This window comes from Notothenia coriiceps, unplaced genomic scaffold (genome assembly GCF_000735185.1).
Source record: "Notothenia coriiceps isolate Sejong01 unplaced genomic scaffold, NC01 NC01_scaffold00026228, whole genome shotgun sequence".
Taxonomy (NCBI): domain Eukaryota; kingdom Metazoa; phylum Chordata; class Actinopteri; order Perciformes; family Nototheniidae; genus Notothenia; species Notothenia coriiceps.
In genome coordinates, this window is record NW_011358929.1 from 486,062 (window position 1) to 503,243 (window position 17,182).

The 17,182-nt window shown below is 41.3% G+C and overlaps 1 protein-coding gene across 1 annotated transcript in view; it reads right to left on the minus strand.

Annotated features, from left to right (window-relative positions):
* Positions 1-17,182, minus strand: part of LOC104956715 (MAM domain-containing glycosylphosphatidylinositol anchor protein 2-like) — a 48,547-nt gene that overhangs the window by 21,826 nt on the left and 9,539 nt on the right. The window contains exons 3-4 of the mRNA XM_010784246.1: positions 9,045-9,222; positions 1,225-1,245 (exon numbers count right to left, since the gene is read on the minus strand). Coding sequence (XP_010782548.1) covers positions 1,225-1,245; positions 9,045-9,222 — 199 coding nt within the window. The remainder of the gene's footprint in view (positions 1-1,224; positions 1,246-9,044; positions 9,223-17,182) is intronic.

Consider the following 17,182-nt stretch of genomic DNA (forward strand, 5'->3'; position numbering starts at 1 on the left):
GGGAACTAGCCCATAATGAAGAGGGAACCGGCAGGATCAACAGTGTCAAAATCTCCATTTAATCCATGTAACAGACAAAGCAATAACACCTAACCAGAGGACACGGCGCTGCTGAGCAGTGTCCTCACAGAGATAGTAAAAAGGAACATTTGGATTCAGGATGCAGGCATGTGTTCTGATAAATATTCATTGATTTATTAAAACGTAGCTGGGAGCAGTTTGGAGTGGTGACCTTGAGAGGCGCAGAATCTGCAGCTTTTGCTCAGGTAATGGAGGTAACATAGACTGAGGTAGTGTGGGTGGACCATGGGAAGGAAGAAGGGCAGAGCAGCTGCCAGGCAGAGTGAGATGGAAAGTGAGTCTAGGAGAGGAAGAAGTGGGGAGGGCCGGGTTGTGAACACTCTTGACTCCTCTCCTCATAGGGATGCAGATTTAAATGGAGGTCTAGCTCCCGGCGCTAGACACAAACGCCCTCATCCACTGTGAGCTAAACTAAATGTTTTCGCCTTGTGCGCCCGGGAGAGATAGGGGGATTTGGAGGCGAAGGCAGAGGAAGGAGGGAGGAAGGGGAGGCGTGCAGGTAAGATAGCTTCCTTCGGGGATTTGGATAATGATGTTGGTGATTAGGATGTTTGTTATTATGCTGGCAATGTTTGAGCGAACACCCACCAAAATATGTATCTATAAAAATAAATAAACCGCGGTACACGGCAACACAATGATTAAGAGAGGATTCTCAAGGCGTGAATAATGCGAATTTGTAAAGTTTCGACAATGAAATGTGTCATAAATGGGACTAAACATTAAAGGATATAAACATACGGCACAGATGCATGCAGAAGTAATGCTCACAAAGCACAGAGCGTGCAAATGTGCTCACACACACACACACACACACACACACACACACACACACACACACACACACACACACAAATCTCATGCAAATACACTCCATCCAAAAGGTACAATGTCCTGCTGAGATGTAAAGCTCTCAACATGTCAGATGGCCTGCTTCAGGATTCAAAAGGAAGTCAAACTCATCATACTTCATTAGGTAAGAATACTTAGAAGGATGTTCCAGAGCAGTGTGACATGTTGAGAGTCAGATCTCTACGGGATGTGCAGTTACTTGGAGTCTCCCCACTGTTCCGGCAGGCTGTGCTGCGACATACGGAGCTCGCTCTCTGCTGAGCCATGCTAAGTGAGGTGCACATTACTTACTCAGGTGAGGGTTGATGGGAGCTGTGAAAGAGAAAAGGCCAGAGAGTCATTAGTAGGAAATATCTTAGCCATCTGTCAATGAGTGAAACGCTTTTTAAAAGGAAACGCACAGCGAGGCGCACGCAGGCACTCAAACTGTCGCTCTTTAAAAACGCTTGTCTGATATAATGTGCTCCACCAAAGGAGACAGGAAATACAAGACGTACATGCTCACAGTAAAAAAAAAAGCTCACTGCTATTAACCTTTCCGCCTCGCTGTCATGTAATGTTTAGGCGCAGAGCTAATAAAAGCCTACATGTATAAAAAGTTAGAGCTAGCACAGTAAACTTAATGAAAGAGGCCCGTGGGAAATACCGTCCTGTGATATTAAAAAACTGGAAGCATATTGGAGGTACGCTCCATCTTCGTCACGCTCCATTGCCTTCACAGTGTACAAATAAAAAAGTAAAGAGCTAAACAGGACGCAATCGGCCGGCACACAATGCAATTACCATGGAGCAGACAGACAAAAGAGATGTCTGGAGAAGGTGACAGCTGGGGTTATCAAATGTAAAAGACAGAGGGATTAGGAAGACTAGCCTGACCACATTAATAAGCTTATAGCGCAACTGCTTATCATTATTGCCATTTACCGACATTGCTGATGTTCTTGTTCAAGGGGACTTCCATTAAGAGCACTAAGCCTGTTTTATACTTCCATTAGAAGCCAATAAATCATAGAAACATTACATTACATTTAGCTGACGCTTTTATCCAAAGCGACTTACAATAAGTACATTCGACCAAGAAGATACAAACTTGAAGAAAACAGAATCATATACCGGTAAGTACATCAAGTTTCATCGAGCTAAAACATTTCAAGTGCTACTCAACTGGCTTTAGATAAGCCAGCCCTTTATCAGTATATAAGTGATCTGTTAGCAGTTCTTTGTTAGTAATTCTATCGCTCGAAGTGGAGTCGAAAGAGAAATGAGTAACAATCACAAGTGTGTCTGCTAATCACTTTCCTGTGACATCCTTGATTCTTCGTGTGGTTTCAACACCGTCATTATGGAAACTTTTACGCCAGTGGCTTGAGTCTATTGAAATACATGCAAGGTTCTTTGTGCTTTCTGTCCACCTCACCGCGGTTCAATGCCTCCCCTCATTGATAATTTAAGAGGCTACCGCCGCAGCAAATACAGAAAGGTCAAGGGTACCACGCAGAGTTGCAACGAGACAGTTAGTCGGCACTTCACTTTTTGCAGAGTAAATACCATTTAACCTGTCAAGAAGATTCATGGGCATTTTCATGATCGATTGCTGACCGGCTGAATAGATGCGATACATCAGCTTTACCACAAAACTACGTTGCCCCGTGATTTATGAAACCTTGCTGCTCAATGGGGGGAATTGATTTTAATCCTACCAATTAAAGTGAGTAATAACAAATCATTCCCACAAAGGAAAACATGTACTGAGGAGTGGGGAAGTACCGCGGGGACAGTGGAATTGCTCTTTTTAAAAGCAGAAACTCAAGAAGTGATTTCTGTTTATTGCCGTGCGGTTCATAGAAACGTGTGTCCACGTGTACACTGTGGAGAAAAGAGGACATAAGCACAAAGGCACACGCAGAGAGAGAAGGGGGGGTGGATAGAGAGAGAGAACAAACCATTACATTTCCAATTGAATCATATAAAACATTCAGTGAACTGCAACACTGCAGCTGGAGCCTCGCCACAAAGTGTGGAAAGAACAGGCTGTGCACTATAAAAGCTTTAATAATCCTTATGTCACCGATCCTGAAGAAACCTGCACCCAAACACTGTTTGCTTCCTCCTGAAACTACGCTGTGCTGCACAGAGAGGCACTGAAGAGAAATCATCTGGGCTGTTGCAGAGAAAATGTTTTAAATGACAACTCACAGCCTCGGGCCGCTGAAACGGATGCTGAATTTTCTGAGAGAACTCCATTCTTTTCAGCATCCCCTCTTTACCTCACAGCATCCCGTTTCCCTGCAGCTGTCCTCACACCCCCTCCCTCCTGCCCCCTTCTTTCTTCCAAGACGGTGGTTATGAAAATATGTTTCCTTGTCACTATTTTTTTAAACCTGCACCCTCCCCAGGCTGATACACGGTGCCTTAGTCCAGATGAATGTGGCTGCTGGAGCTCCACCCCTGCTGATGAAATCAAGCCGAGCACAGAGCAGGCCCAGAGGGGGCTCAACCAGCGCTGTGCATGCACACACACTTCCAAAAAATACACACACAATACCGGAATTAACTACCAATTTGGATAACTGTATTGGAAATTGGAAAGCAAACAAGGAACACAATTAATTCAAGGTGATGATGTTCAAGCCTCGTCCTCGAATACTTCTGTAGCTCCGGAAAAACATGATTGAACCTCAAACACTCTCATCAAAATGCCCCATGTTGTTATAGCATTGGTGAGAAAAAGCCCCCAAGCAACTGGAAGAACTTTACAAAAATATGGCTTTCTCGCAGTTACACTGGAGCACTCAGCTTTCCCTTCAAGCTACTAAAAAACACTCAAATAATGATCCAGGATCAAACATAATCTTAATAGTTCTCAAGGTAAACAGTCCTTGTGATTGCGGTGTGAATTGAAGTGAGTCGACAACGCAGCTATTTGAAAACTTCTGTTATGAAAGGGCATGTCCTCAGCCTACAATCACTATAAGTTTTATATCTTCTTCCTGCTTTTCCAACTCAGAGGACAAAGCAAACTGTTGCTTGATGCATGACTGCCTTCCATCCAAATTGCCTAATTTTGATTGAAACACAAAGTGAGCTCATTGACCGCCAAAGGACAGCGGTCCGTGGAGGCTGTTCCGGATACACTGACTTCATCTTGGCTGGGTTCCCCGCCCACTGGCCTGAGGCTGTATTACAAAGCAGCAGACGATTTCATGGCTCCAGCCAAGTGTCCTCAAAGACAACAGCAGTCCAGCTTCTTCGTTTTTTTTTCACTGACCTCATATCATTCACGCTCTCAGAGATTCCCATCCATCACGTTTAGGGGGTCTAGGTGGGTGCCATGACGTTCTGAGAGAGCTTTGTGATGGTTTCACAGCTAATACCAGCGTGGGCAAATGTAATTCTGCAGTCTTCCCCTCATGTCTCCGGACATGAAATAACAGAAATAACACAAGGGACTTCACACTAGTGTGTCCTTCAATAAAACTGAACACACCCAAACACAGCCTCCCCGTGTCAGTAATCTCCTGTGTATTATCCTGCTCTTGCATCAGCGTGTATAACACATTGATGCAAGCAAGTGAATCCTTAATGGACTTCCACATGGATGAGCTCTAAATAGTGGTCTAAAACGCAAGAATGCACAACAAGTTATATATACTGTATATATCATAATATAATCAATAATGCTACATGTTAGTTCTGATCTGTCTTAAAGAGGCCCTATTCTGCTCATTTTCAGGTTCATATTTGTATGTTGTGCCTCCACTGTGACACGTTGAGATGCTTCAATGTTCTACTAACAGGTCTTTATTTTTCTCATACTGCCTGTGCTGCAGCATCTCTTTCACCCTCTGTCTGAGACCAGAGCCCAGTCTCCTCTGATTGGCTAGTTGGCCGGCTCTGTTGTGCTTGGTCAACTCCTTAGAGATGACCCAATATGATGACGCAATAGAAATGCAAGAGTTATGTAGTGATGTAAAACAAACAAAGGCGTCCAATGGAGGGTTTTCAGGTTGGAGTCTGTGGGAGAGACACTCCCTCTGGAGGGAACCTTGCAGACCATTTACACGCACAAACACCTATAACACACTACGGAGGCAAACCCCCAAAAAAGCATTATAGGGTCCTTTTAAACAAAGCTGGCTGGTAACGTTTCATATTTAACAGACAACCATGAGAGTTGTATCTATCTTCTGTCCAGGAAAAAATACCCTGCAATAACACAATATTCTAAAGAAAACCCTACGTTGACAGCTTGAGGCTTATATCAGTAAAAGAGAAAACTAATAATAAAATATATGTTTTCCCAAAGCTGTGATTCATTGAATTCTCAGGTAAACAGAGACCATGACTGAACAAAGCTCAGACAGGGATTATACTGAACCACCGCTGGCCGAATATTAAGACCCCAACACCACCGCTATGGCGGGCAACAGATATTATCTAAAGCAGAAAAACTGTATTTAATATAAGATTTAGTGGGTATCACCTTACAGAGAGACATCTTACTGTATGTGTCACTAGGAGCTGCATAAAAATGGAATATTAAGAAATATCCGCATTGTTTCGCCGTGCCACAGTGAAGGATGACAGGAGGCTCAGACATTACTTCCTGTGCCATGAAGGAAACCAGGGAGAGAGGGAGAGACGGATGTTGTGAGGAAAACCAAACAGATGCTGAGTTTTTCACTGCAGCACAATTTAAAAGAACGTCTTTGGAGCGCCGTGACACAACCATCCTTCATCCTACAGCTGGGGACACTATAACCGCCTTTGTTTTTTCTTGCCAACTCACAGAAAAGCTGCTTCCATCGGCTTTATGTGCATCAGAATGATCGCATGGCCTACTGGGCAAGGACGAGCAAACTCTCTAATACTTCAATTTTAGTGGCCTTATGGTGGAAGGAGGACAGCATTGTTTATTCTAACAGCTAACAAAGCGGCTATCATATTTTTGTTGTTTGCTTTGGACAGACACATTAATTTTTACTATCGTGGGGAAATAGAGAATATATATTTTTTGGTATAGTGAAAGCAAGGCTACTATTGCATGGCAAGCATACAAGCACACACAGTTGGACAAACACAGAAAGAAAATACTCTCACATCTACACCTGAGGGTTATTTGAAGACTCCAAACTTGTATGTCTTTCTGATTTGTTGAAGGGAATCAAAGCAAACACAGGGAAAATGTGCAAACTCCGGAGCATAACCAGAGGCTAAAGGTGAATTCCCCCTCACTGCTTTCCAGGAGTGAAACAACAGTGCTAAAGAAAACCGTCACGCACTGAGATGACTGAATTTCAATGAAGAATATGTCATCTTCTCAAAGTACTCTGTTTATGTGTCTGATTCAAAATGCAAGTGTCAAAGGTTGAGCATTTTTTCAGCATATTAAAAATAGCAAATGACCCGATTGCAAGCCAAACTATAAAAACACTTTTTTTGTGCTATATTTGAGCATTAAAACAAAACCTCAGTCAAGGCCTGTCCTTGTACTTTTAAATGCCAGCTGGGTAACTCAAAATGAAAATGGGTAACTGTGGAATGGTAACACTTTGAACAGGTTTCTATCTGCAAAGATGAGTCACTCTAGAATAAAAACTGTTAATAGGATACACTGAATACTAACTGACCAAGTACATTGTTTTTTTGTAAGTATAAAAAAAATCAAATCAAAATGAACAGATTCAGGTTAAGAAGAAATAGCACTGCATATTCAACTTTACCAGTAGATAGCTTATTCTTTATTTTCATGTTCTCAAAAGCTTTTACCACCATCAGCTTTGTTTGTACTTTTTTGCAGGTGTGAGTGGCCCCTCCCTTTTCCTAGTGCATTCCTTTGAGTCCCAGCGGTGTACAACACACCTTAGCATACTGTTTTGAGTGTACTAACTTTCCCGGCGTCAACACACCACAGTACATACTCAAACCCTGAATACATACATGTTGTATGTACTGCCTGGGGTTGCATTAGCTGAATGGCATCTGCAGCTAACGCCTGAAAATCAGAGTCGATATAACATAACACTTCTCACTATTACCCTGCTCCTCAGCACCTGTCAATCATCACTGCTTTAGGTTTTATGGATTTAAGTATTTAATCATGTATGTGTTTATCAAGGTTGGATACATTCTCCTAGCAGAATCCTCATCAGATAATTCAAGAGTTTGCTCAAACAGCAGAGCACTTATCCACAGAATTGTGCTATTGATGGTCAGTTCTTTGACGTCAGTGACTCAAACAGAAGCGTACTGTAGCTGTCAGTAATAAAATTGCTAAATATAGGTTGGTTAGTAAAACATCTTGTGGACTCTCTAATCTATGTCCAAGTAAAGGCATAATTGGATTACTCTTCCTCGCAATACAATATATCACTCATTTATATATAATAAGAGTTGGAATAAAACCTGCTAACATAACGATTAACCATAGAAGCATACGATTATAAAATCACACACATTTATTCCATACACTTGTATTGATGTGGTTCCTGTTCCCCAGTGAGAGTGAAAAGGAAGCGATAATGGAGATGATGCAGGACTGTACATCAGGCTGTCTTACGGGAGCAGAGTGGATCTGATCAGACCTGCCGAGGCTGCTTCGTGACGCTGTGCAGAGCGTGGGAGAACAGAGCAGCCCTAGAGTGATAATTAGTCTGGTCTCTCGTTGGGCAGCCCATTCGCACATCAGCATTGCTGTCTTTTTTTTTTAACTTTGTTCCTCTATTTTCTTTCCCTCAGTCCCAACTTGGCTGCCTACCACTTCTCTAGCGCCTCTCTCTTTCTTAATTAGCCTCAATTCACTAGTCTTCACTTTGATTGGATTCAATTTTGATTCAACTGATTTCAAATCAAGGTTTAGCAGAGACAGCACAATTTGCTTCACGATGCTTGAAAAAATAACAGCAGAGAAAGTTTTACCTCTCTCATCCCCGATATTCTCTTTTGAGCAGCCGTGATGAGCTGCAGTGGAACTGAATAATTCACAACTGCAGCAGCACAACTCAGGAAGACAGAAAACAGTGGGCTAGTTTGTTTCTGAAAATGCACATCTCAAGTAGCTGTGCATCTGTTAACTGTCACTGCTGGGCCGACTGGGGATACTAATGTAGTGTTAGCATTGCAGCCAGCGTGTCGTCCAGCAGGCTGAAGGATGGGCCTCCATTTGCAAGAGGATACAGTGCAGGCCTGCTGCACAGTACAAAGAATCTACATGATGTTGTATTACTATAGCCCTGATTTAAATAAGAACATAAACCAAGTCATGTTATTGTCCTGATTTTGGGGCGTTGAAAGGCTTAGGACCTTTGAAAAATATTTGCGATATAAAACAAAAACGCTTTTATTTTGTGGAAAAAAATCCCAGGACTATAAATAATATCTCCTGACAAAACAATTAAAAGCAATCTCACATAAAAATATATTGTTTTTGGGGGATAACCGCGTAAAGCAAATGTATTACTGTCAGTGTTTGGACTTGTGACTCGAGGTACTTCTGATGCTCTGATGTCACAATGATCTCACATGCACAGGAACAACAAGTCAGCCTGTGTCCGAGATCACAATAAAAGCTGACTCAGGCAATACAAGTCACAAGCACGAGATAATTAGTCAGTTGATCGGACTTTACACAAAGTGACAAAAGAAGCAAAGCAAGCCTAATTTGAACTGTGTACTGACAGCTCAGGTAATTTTAAAGGGGCCCTATTATCAAAACTCCCAAAAAGCATAAAAGGGTCCCTTTAATGAGTTTAATTTCTACTGCACCTTCTTTATAAATCGAACATAACAAAGCCTCCTAGGATCATGGTAAAGATGGCTGGTACCAGAGTGAACCTGTGATATCATCAATGTTGATAAGCATGTGTCCATATGCGGCAGCACAAACTAAAGCTGTTAAAATGGAGTAGTATGTCGTAGTTAGCAGAAGGATAACATAACCAGCTGTAGCTGTAATTCCTCCACCTGTGCAGCCACGTCTAAGTAGAATAATGAAGTGAATCTGCGTCTCCCCTGACGTGTTTAACTCTCTAATCCATACGTGGGGACATTCAAATCCAGCAGTAAGAGCAGACTGATCACAGTCCTCCTGAGAGACGGTTTATAGCACTCACCGCTGTACGTGACGATCCGGATGGTGGAGTCGCCCTCTCCGAATCGTGTGATGGGGGTCAGCCGCACCTCGTAGGATTCAGGCTTTATGAGCTCTGTCAGGTTGTGTGTCATCAGCTCTCCTTTGTTGATCGCTCCGTCCACAGGAATCTCCTGCTCCCACCAGCGCTGCAGGCCCATCTGCATAGAAAGAGATGATTACAATCAATAGACACTGAGAAGTTTTGTACAAATACAGATATCTTATTAATAATTGTCCTAATAGAAAACATTTGGGAAATCCACCACATAGTAGGTCTGTACCCAAATATCCGAATATTCGTTCGTTCGTTGGAGTATTATTCGGGTTTCAATTTCAATATTCGGATATTCGGTTTTTTTCGCTTTTATTTTTTTAATTAATTGAAATCTCCAATATCAACGTAAGAGCTTGTGCCTCTTCGGGGGGTGCTAACACTTAACCATAAACGTTATTGTTTACTTTCTCCGTTTTTATATGTAGATATTACTTTTTCTCCATTAATCTCCATCACGTTGTTTCCATAGCAACAACAACTTCCGAAAGTAACACACACAATGCAATATCCTTTTCAATTTCAAAGAACACAAATTGGGTTATATACATTAAAAAATAACTATAACACAACAATACTGTGGAATAACAAAAAGAATGCCGTGAATAAATCGAAATACACGTGTCGAAGCGTTTTGCTGCTGATTACTACGCACCCCCCCTAATGTTATGTTAGATCCTAATTTTGTGTTACATTTGCACTACTTTCTGATTCAACTGAAATCAACAGATCCTTGTGCATTTGTTTTCCTTCTGAACCAAACTCACAGTAAGGCAAAGGTATAACCTCCACCTATAAATCAATCAAGAACATGTTTGAACGGTATTGTCCTTGATGGTCAGTTTTAATCTGCCACTTTTAGAGACATTAGGTTTTAGACTAGAAAAGCTAATTTCATTGATTAAGCGAGCCTAAGGCTCTTGGCTAATTCCCTTGATTTGAGTTGCTTAGATTAGTCCCTCTTTTCATGGTTCGAAGGTCCGGGAGTGGCCTCAAGTTAATTGCAGACCTCTCAGCAAAAGTTAGTCAGTGTTGAGTTTGGACCCCAGAGCGCATGGCAAACAGCACTTCCACAGTCAGTGTAGTTGGTCACCCTTGAATGGTGAAGTTGTACTACAAAGATCACCTTTGTAGAGTTAGAGGATCTCATACCAACCAGATTAGAGTTTGCAGAGGTATAGTATGTAGGATTAGGAATAAATTACCTTTGATATTCGAAATATATGAAACCACAGCAAATGAAAAGCAGCTATAATCATTATTCATCAGACATTTTCATATCTAAAGAACTTGGAAGGCATACAGTCAAGGCTTTTATGTAGTATCACCACAAAAGTAGAGCATGTCAATTCAAAGCGTATTCTTCTGAAGCGTTTGCTCCTGGGAGCGTTTTGCATACATGACCATAGCAAATATACATTCCCCTCACCATCAGTGTTGGATGCACCCTCTCATCTGCCAATTAACCCTATCTATAGGCATTTGTATGATACGCCGCCAACATTAAATGCTACACAACAAAAAACATCTTCTTTTTTCACGGTAAATTGTTGACAGCTAGCTGCTCGTTAGCAATATTTACTTTCAAAGCAGCTCCTAGCCTCTGAATTCAAAGACGGTTATTAACAAGCAGAAGGAACATTCCCATACTTGAAGAGAGAGAAATCCGGTTTCATTTTTCCTATTAAAAAAACCCATCCCAGTGTGGATCATACAGGTGCTGTGCAAGTACAGTAAGGACAATACCTTTGTGCTCTGTACACCATCGCCTCATTCTTTTAAAGTTGCTCTTTAATCATGTTCGACAATGTTTTGTAGCAGGACCTTGAACTGACAGGAATTGTATATCTCGTTCTTTTTGCACAGTGTAGCACACACAAACTGTCTGTCTGTGACTAAGCTCAGGTATCACACAAGAGATTAGCTTGTGCTTCTGATACAAGACAGCTGCTCAGGAAATCCAAGGAAACAAAAGGGAGGTTTGCTGCTGGGGGGCAATGAGAAGAAAAGTAGGGTACATTTTATCCTTGAGATCGGTTTAAGGGGAAGAGCCGCACAAAGACAAGTTACAGCTTCTGCATCACAATTAGTGACTTTACATGCCCTTCTCAGTCAGAGGAAAAGACGGAGTGTGTAACCAGCGGAGAGAGACAGAGATAGAGAGAATGGAAGTCTGATAGCACACTCAGTAGATTTGTGTGTGAGAAAAATACCAATTAAGTAATTACTAAGAGCCGGGATGATCCACAAATTACGGGGTGCAAGTTTATACTACCATTACTTTGCAGGTAAACAGGTTTTTTTTGTGGCACTAGTAATTGCAGATGGAGCGTTTACCTCTACCTTTCCTTTGAACATTTGAGCACATAAGGCATTACAGCAGCCAATTGCCACAAATTACACACTGTTGGATAGTGTGTGTTTGAACACTCTAAAAAGAGGCTGTGACATTTCAAGCACATTTGATATTGGAATATAAAAATGAAAACAATCAATAAAAAAAAGTACACACGTCACCATGTTTTTTCACATTTGGCAGTCTCTGTCATTTCTATAGATTGGTGTTGAGGGGGAGTAGAGGAAAAAGAGAAGGTGTACTTAACACTGTCCACATTCGAAAGACAACGAAGTAATGATACAACTATCGAAGTCCAAAGTGATGTCTTTAAAAATAAAAAAACAAAGATATTGAGCTTAATATGATACAGAAAAACCTAGGAAATCTCAGTTTTGAGGAGGATGACATATATATTTTTGATATTACTAAATTACTGTAAAGATTAATGGATTATTTTTCAGTCAATCGACTCATTGAGAATTAGATTTATCTTTGAATCTCTAATAAAAAACACAAAACACTAATTCATCATGCATTATAAGTTAGATGCTTATTTAAGTCAACACATTAGGATACATCAATCTGTGCCCACAAACAGTTTACGGTTATCTCCACTGAAAATCAGACATAAATATATTAAATCTCACCGCCATGCATGTACTAATACAAAAGCAATATTTTAACCGATCAGTTAACTTAAAGAGCCTGTGACACGATTTTCCCCCATCATCCAAACCCATCAATTTGAGTAAATATTGTCCCCTTGAAAACCGTTACTGAACTGATTTTGGATATTTGTACTTTGATAACCATTAATCTGCCCTTCAATGTTGACCATTTCCTGGATCTTCTCGGGGATTCTTCAAGTCCCGCCAAATTATGGGTGACGTCAATGCGGGCACAGCGCTCCAGCTGCACCGTTCAGGATCCCAGCATCTGCATGTAAACGCACGATGGCGCACACAGCAGCAAGCTCAGACAGCGATGACAGTTTAATTTTGAACGTGTCTGAGAGCTCATATGAGGCTGAAGGATCGGTTTATTTTGTATCTGTTAGAAGTTTAGGAATTAGGTGCGTCAATATGGGCGATCATACGGTCATGTAGCCAGTGGTGGACTGGGACTCTGTGTCGCCTGTCAGCGCAACTTACATGATGCCGTTTAGACAATATAATAATAAAGGGCGGTGCCGGCTGTCAGCGAACCGATCCGGCCTTTCTGCGCGACTATCACTAAAATGCGGGACATAGTCTCAATGTGTGGGACGCGGGACAAATAATAAAAATGCTGTGTGTGCAGTCCCGCACAGTGCGGGACACCTGGTCACCCTACACACACAGTTCTGCCCCTCACACACACACGCTTCAAATCAAGTTGCATAAATGCTTGAGCTACGTTTTTATTATAATTACTGTGAAATCTGCCTATTATGTTTTCGTCATTATTACAACAAACACACACTTGCAACTGATAACACTGGCAATGATTTTAGATGTATTAGACTATTAAAAAAAGAAATCATGCTTCAAATAAGTGGGGGTACGGCGTACCCCCGCGTCCAACGCCCACTACACCACTGACTGCAACTACAAAAAGCTAAGGTTTGTTTTCTCATCAGGAAATGCAGACCGGCTCAAACAAAAGATTTTTAAATCATCATCCTCACGATCATTTAATGTATCATATGTTCGCCGAATTGACATGAAAGCACTAATAAATGTAGTTTCATCCACTTGACTTTACAAAAATAATCGATTTGTTTTTATATCACATCCGACGGGAGGAAATTCAGCAGCTCTCACTACCGATTTTTAATCCTAATTTAATCATCATCTTCACCACGATCATTTATGTTTATGTTCGCCGAATTGACATGAAAGCACTGACAAATATGAATGTACTGTAGTCAACTTCATTAAAACGTTATTAACGTGCCTAAACTCAGTAATTCACCATTTCTACGCATGACAACACACTTTGTCCGTGTTTGGCTCTCTCGCCGCACAGTGAAGCGTTCCCGCATTGACGTCACTTCCGGCTTCCCCCAAAACCTCAAAATGAGTCGAAGGAATTTTCCCGCGATGTTCGAAATTATTGATATTTATCGGAACGGTATCGCTTTTTCTTTTTTAAACTGACGGTTCGAGATTACTAGTAGCCCACTATTTCATTGCACAACAGTTGTTGGGTTCGTGTCACAGGCTCTTTAAAGGGGGCATCCCCTCTGTATTTTCTTATTTTTACTTTTTGGAGCCAAAGAGCTCCACAAAACTCAATCTCACATAACCTAATTCGCATGCTTTCAAATGTAAACCTATTCAACATAATAAAATCCAGTTAAGTTCCACTTATGGAGCATAACGTAAGTTCAGGCAGAGCAGCACATGCATTAGCTGATTGGTTTCAGCTGCACGATTCACCATTTTCTCTCTGTCTATTACTGCCATTGTCCCTTTGTGATCAGCTCCCACAGTATACAGCAATATAAAACCGAAGATGTTTGAATGGTTCATATGCTTATTATATGCTCATTATGTCTAATGCCTGCAGCTAAAACATGAATACAAAAATGAAGCAATGATAAAACTTGAAACTAGTTTGATTTTGTTTAAGTTTAGTTGCTTTACCAAATTCATAAAATAGCCTTGTTTTGTTGTAATAGAAAACAACTGTATGGGTCTCATTAAAAATACATATTTATTTTCAAATGGATTTGATGGCAGGTTGTATTGGGAGCGCCCTGTCACTTTACTCGCAGAATAACAATATCTCGGAGTTTGTATCTGAGCTCATTAGTGTTCCCGAATCCCCCCCATCACAGCGCCTGCTTGAGCTTAGTTTAGGTGCTGGTGTAATGCTGCGAGCATAAATAAGAGTATGAAATTATATGTGCTGTAAAACAGTTTTGGAGGCTTGTGTCAGGTTTAAAAACATTTAATTGGGAAAACTGTCTATGTGTGTGCCGGAGCTCAAGGCAAATGGAGGCCCTTAAATGCTAGTATTGGAAAACACTGCAAACAACAAAAAGCAAAAAAAAATTCGTATCAAAACGCGGATCTATTTAAATGCTCAAATGAAATCAATCTTGAAACCTTGATTGAGAAACAACATTTCACTTCTGAGACGTTTTGAATCATACACATGCTTATTGGTTTATGGATTTTGCACCTTTGTTTTGATTCCCATTAATGTTCACTGAGTCTCTGCGTCTGCGCTCGATTAAGGATTCTGTTTACATCCCATTACCTTTCATTTTTCAAATGTTGTCGACAGAGGCAGAGTGCCGAATTGATTTAATTTCACAGAGTTTTTAAAGCAACTTTTAAGACAACAGCAAGTGAGCAAGACTGATCACAGCGACATCAGGTGCACAGAAGGTGACTGTTCTCTTTGACTATGGTGACTTTTTATTGCCGGCATGTAAAACATATGACTCCTTTTGATCTGCCTAGACTTGACAGATCAATTGAAAACAGACGAAAGAGGAGGAGTAGAAGGAAGAGAAGACAGAGACAAGGGAAGTTGATCCAAGATGGCAATATGTAGCTGCGAAAAAGTTACCTTATAGGGGTTAGAGACAGGAAATGAGGCATCTGGACAGCTAAGAAGGCTTTGAAGAAGCCGGCTGTAGTATCAGAACAAGGCCAGATGTCACACCTTAACATTGCATCCTTGATGGGTGCAGTGATTTGTGCTTTGGTGGAGCTAGAGCTCCATCCCCGTTTCCCCTCCAGCGTCTGTCTCTCAGGAGAGCACTGGACGATAACACAAAGCAATCCATTACAGAGGCATAAGGTCTGCGGGCTCTGTGCATTAATTCAAAAGAGAAAATGATAATAATTCTGCGGGAATGGCAGGGGAGCTGCTGCTGGATCTATAAATAGATCGAAGTGGTGTTGTCCACGTGCCGAAGGTTTCATTACTGCACCACTCGTTCACAGTCACTATCTCTCTGTGTTTATAGGGCCTCTACTCCTACTCATTTTCTCCTATCTCATTTCCTCTTCCACTTTTTTTTTCGCCAGCTCTTTCTCACCAAAAGGTATTCAAAAGTATCAGTCTAAATCAATAGTGAAAGCTGAGACTTAATCCATCACAGAGGTATACTGTAAAGCCAATCCCACAAACCAATGCATTTTCCTTAAGGCAGAGAATTTCTTTAATCTAAGACGATCGGTTGCTATGCCTCGGAGGAAGGAAATAATGGTCACAATGTATCTCTCTCGAGATATCAAGGCAAGAAGGAGGAGAGAAATTAATTTGCCCAAACAATGATTTTCTGCAAACATAGACTGGTGAAGTAATATTTTCTCTTTTTTTGATGAAAGGATAAAGAATAATTTAAAGATGGAGATTTCACAACCCGGCTGAAAATAAGAAAAAAGCAAATGTATATTCCTGGCAAGTTCTCAAACAAACTTTTGGCAAGCGCAACCATGGGCACCGCAATGCACAGCATCATTTATTACCAAACAGACCAAGTGAGAGAGATGACAGGAAAATCATTGCTCTGCGCAAACATAACTGGTTTAAAATGTGTATTCAGGCTTCAAGTCCTGAGGGTGTAGTGTGAAACAAACATGAAATTATATTATTCATTGCAAAAAAAACTGTCAGGGTTTTCTTGCTAATTCTAAAGCAGAACTGATATCATTTTGGTGTAGCGGGATGGGTTACATTTCTTTGATATATGCTCTTTTTTTATACAGGCTGGTGACGGGGGCTTTACAATTAGTTGAGTTAATGGAGCTTTTTGGCTATCTCAAACTTTTTGTTTACTGCTGCTGTAAATAGGATATCCATAAAGACAAAATGTGCTCCACCCTGCCATGTGCTATGGAGAGGAAGGAGAGGAAGGTACACATTGATTGCCAAAGAGAGAAAATGTAACCATGCCATCCATCAATGCTGCTACCGGCCTGTCATCTGTGGAGTTTACTTGAAAAGCAAAACAGGAGCGATGCTTGCTTTTTCTCTCTGTGGGGTTTCCCTCCACTCCTCTGACTGAGGGTAAAAAAAACGAAGCAATTGGTGGGAAAGCACAGAACTGGCACAAACGACCGCCCCTGACAGGTTCTAAGTCACTCAGCGCGGTCTACAGTGGCTCATTCACTTCTTAAAAAACTGCAGAATAAGACTGTCGATGAATCGAGGCGTACGATTTGGCGCTGTCAAACGGAATACAACGAGCAAGCTGTGCAAACACATCTATCGCACGCTTAAATTGGCAATAAGAAAGCTTTTTACTGCCTCGTGGCGCAAATAAACTCTAATTTATCTAAGAAGGGTTGGAAAGAGGCTGACCACTACAGATGACTGAGCGATTATTTTACACGGAGCCAATGTTTCTTGCTTTTAAAAACTCATGTTCTGGCTGTTACAAAAGCTCCCTGAGAACAGATTTCTGCAGGACTGAAAAACACTTTGAACTGCGACAAACAGCATTCAAATCATGCGCACGTAGGTTGAACAGAGAAAAAGAAAACAAATCAGCAGGCAGCAGGGTGAGGTGCTCACATAAACAACTCCAAGTTGAATTCAAATCAGGAACCCTGGCTCCGATTGGAATACACTTGACCACAGAGTCTAGTTTTTGTTGATAAGTAGGAACACTGTGTTACGTACTCGGGGCCCCGATCCTGTCCACCTGAAAAAGGGGGTCTCCAGTTCATGTGTACTTCAGCATGGTACAAATCAATCGTACCTGATATAAAAACACCTTCAGTGA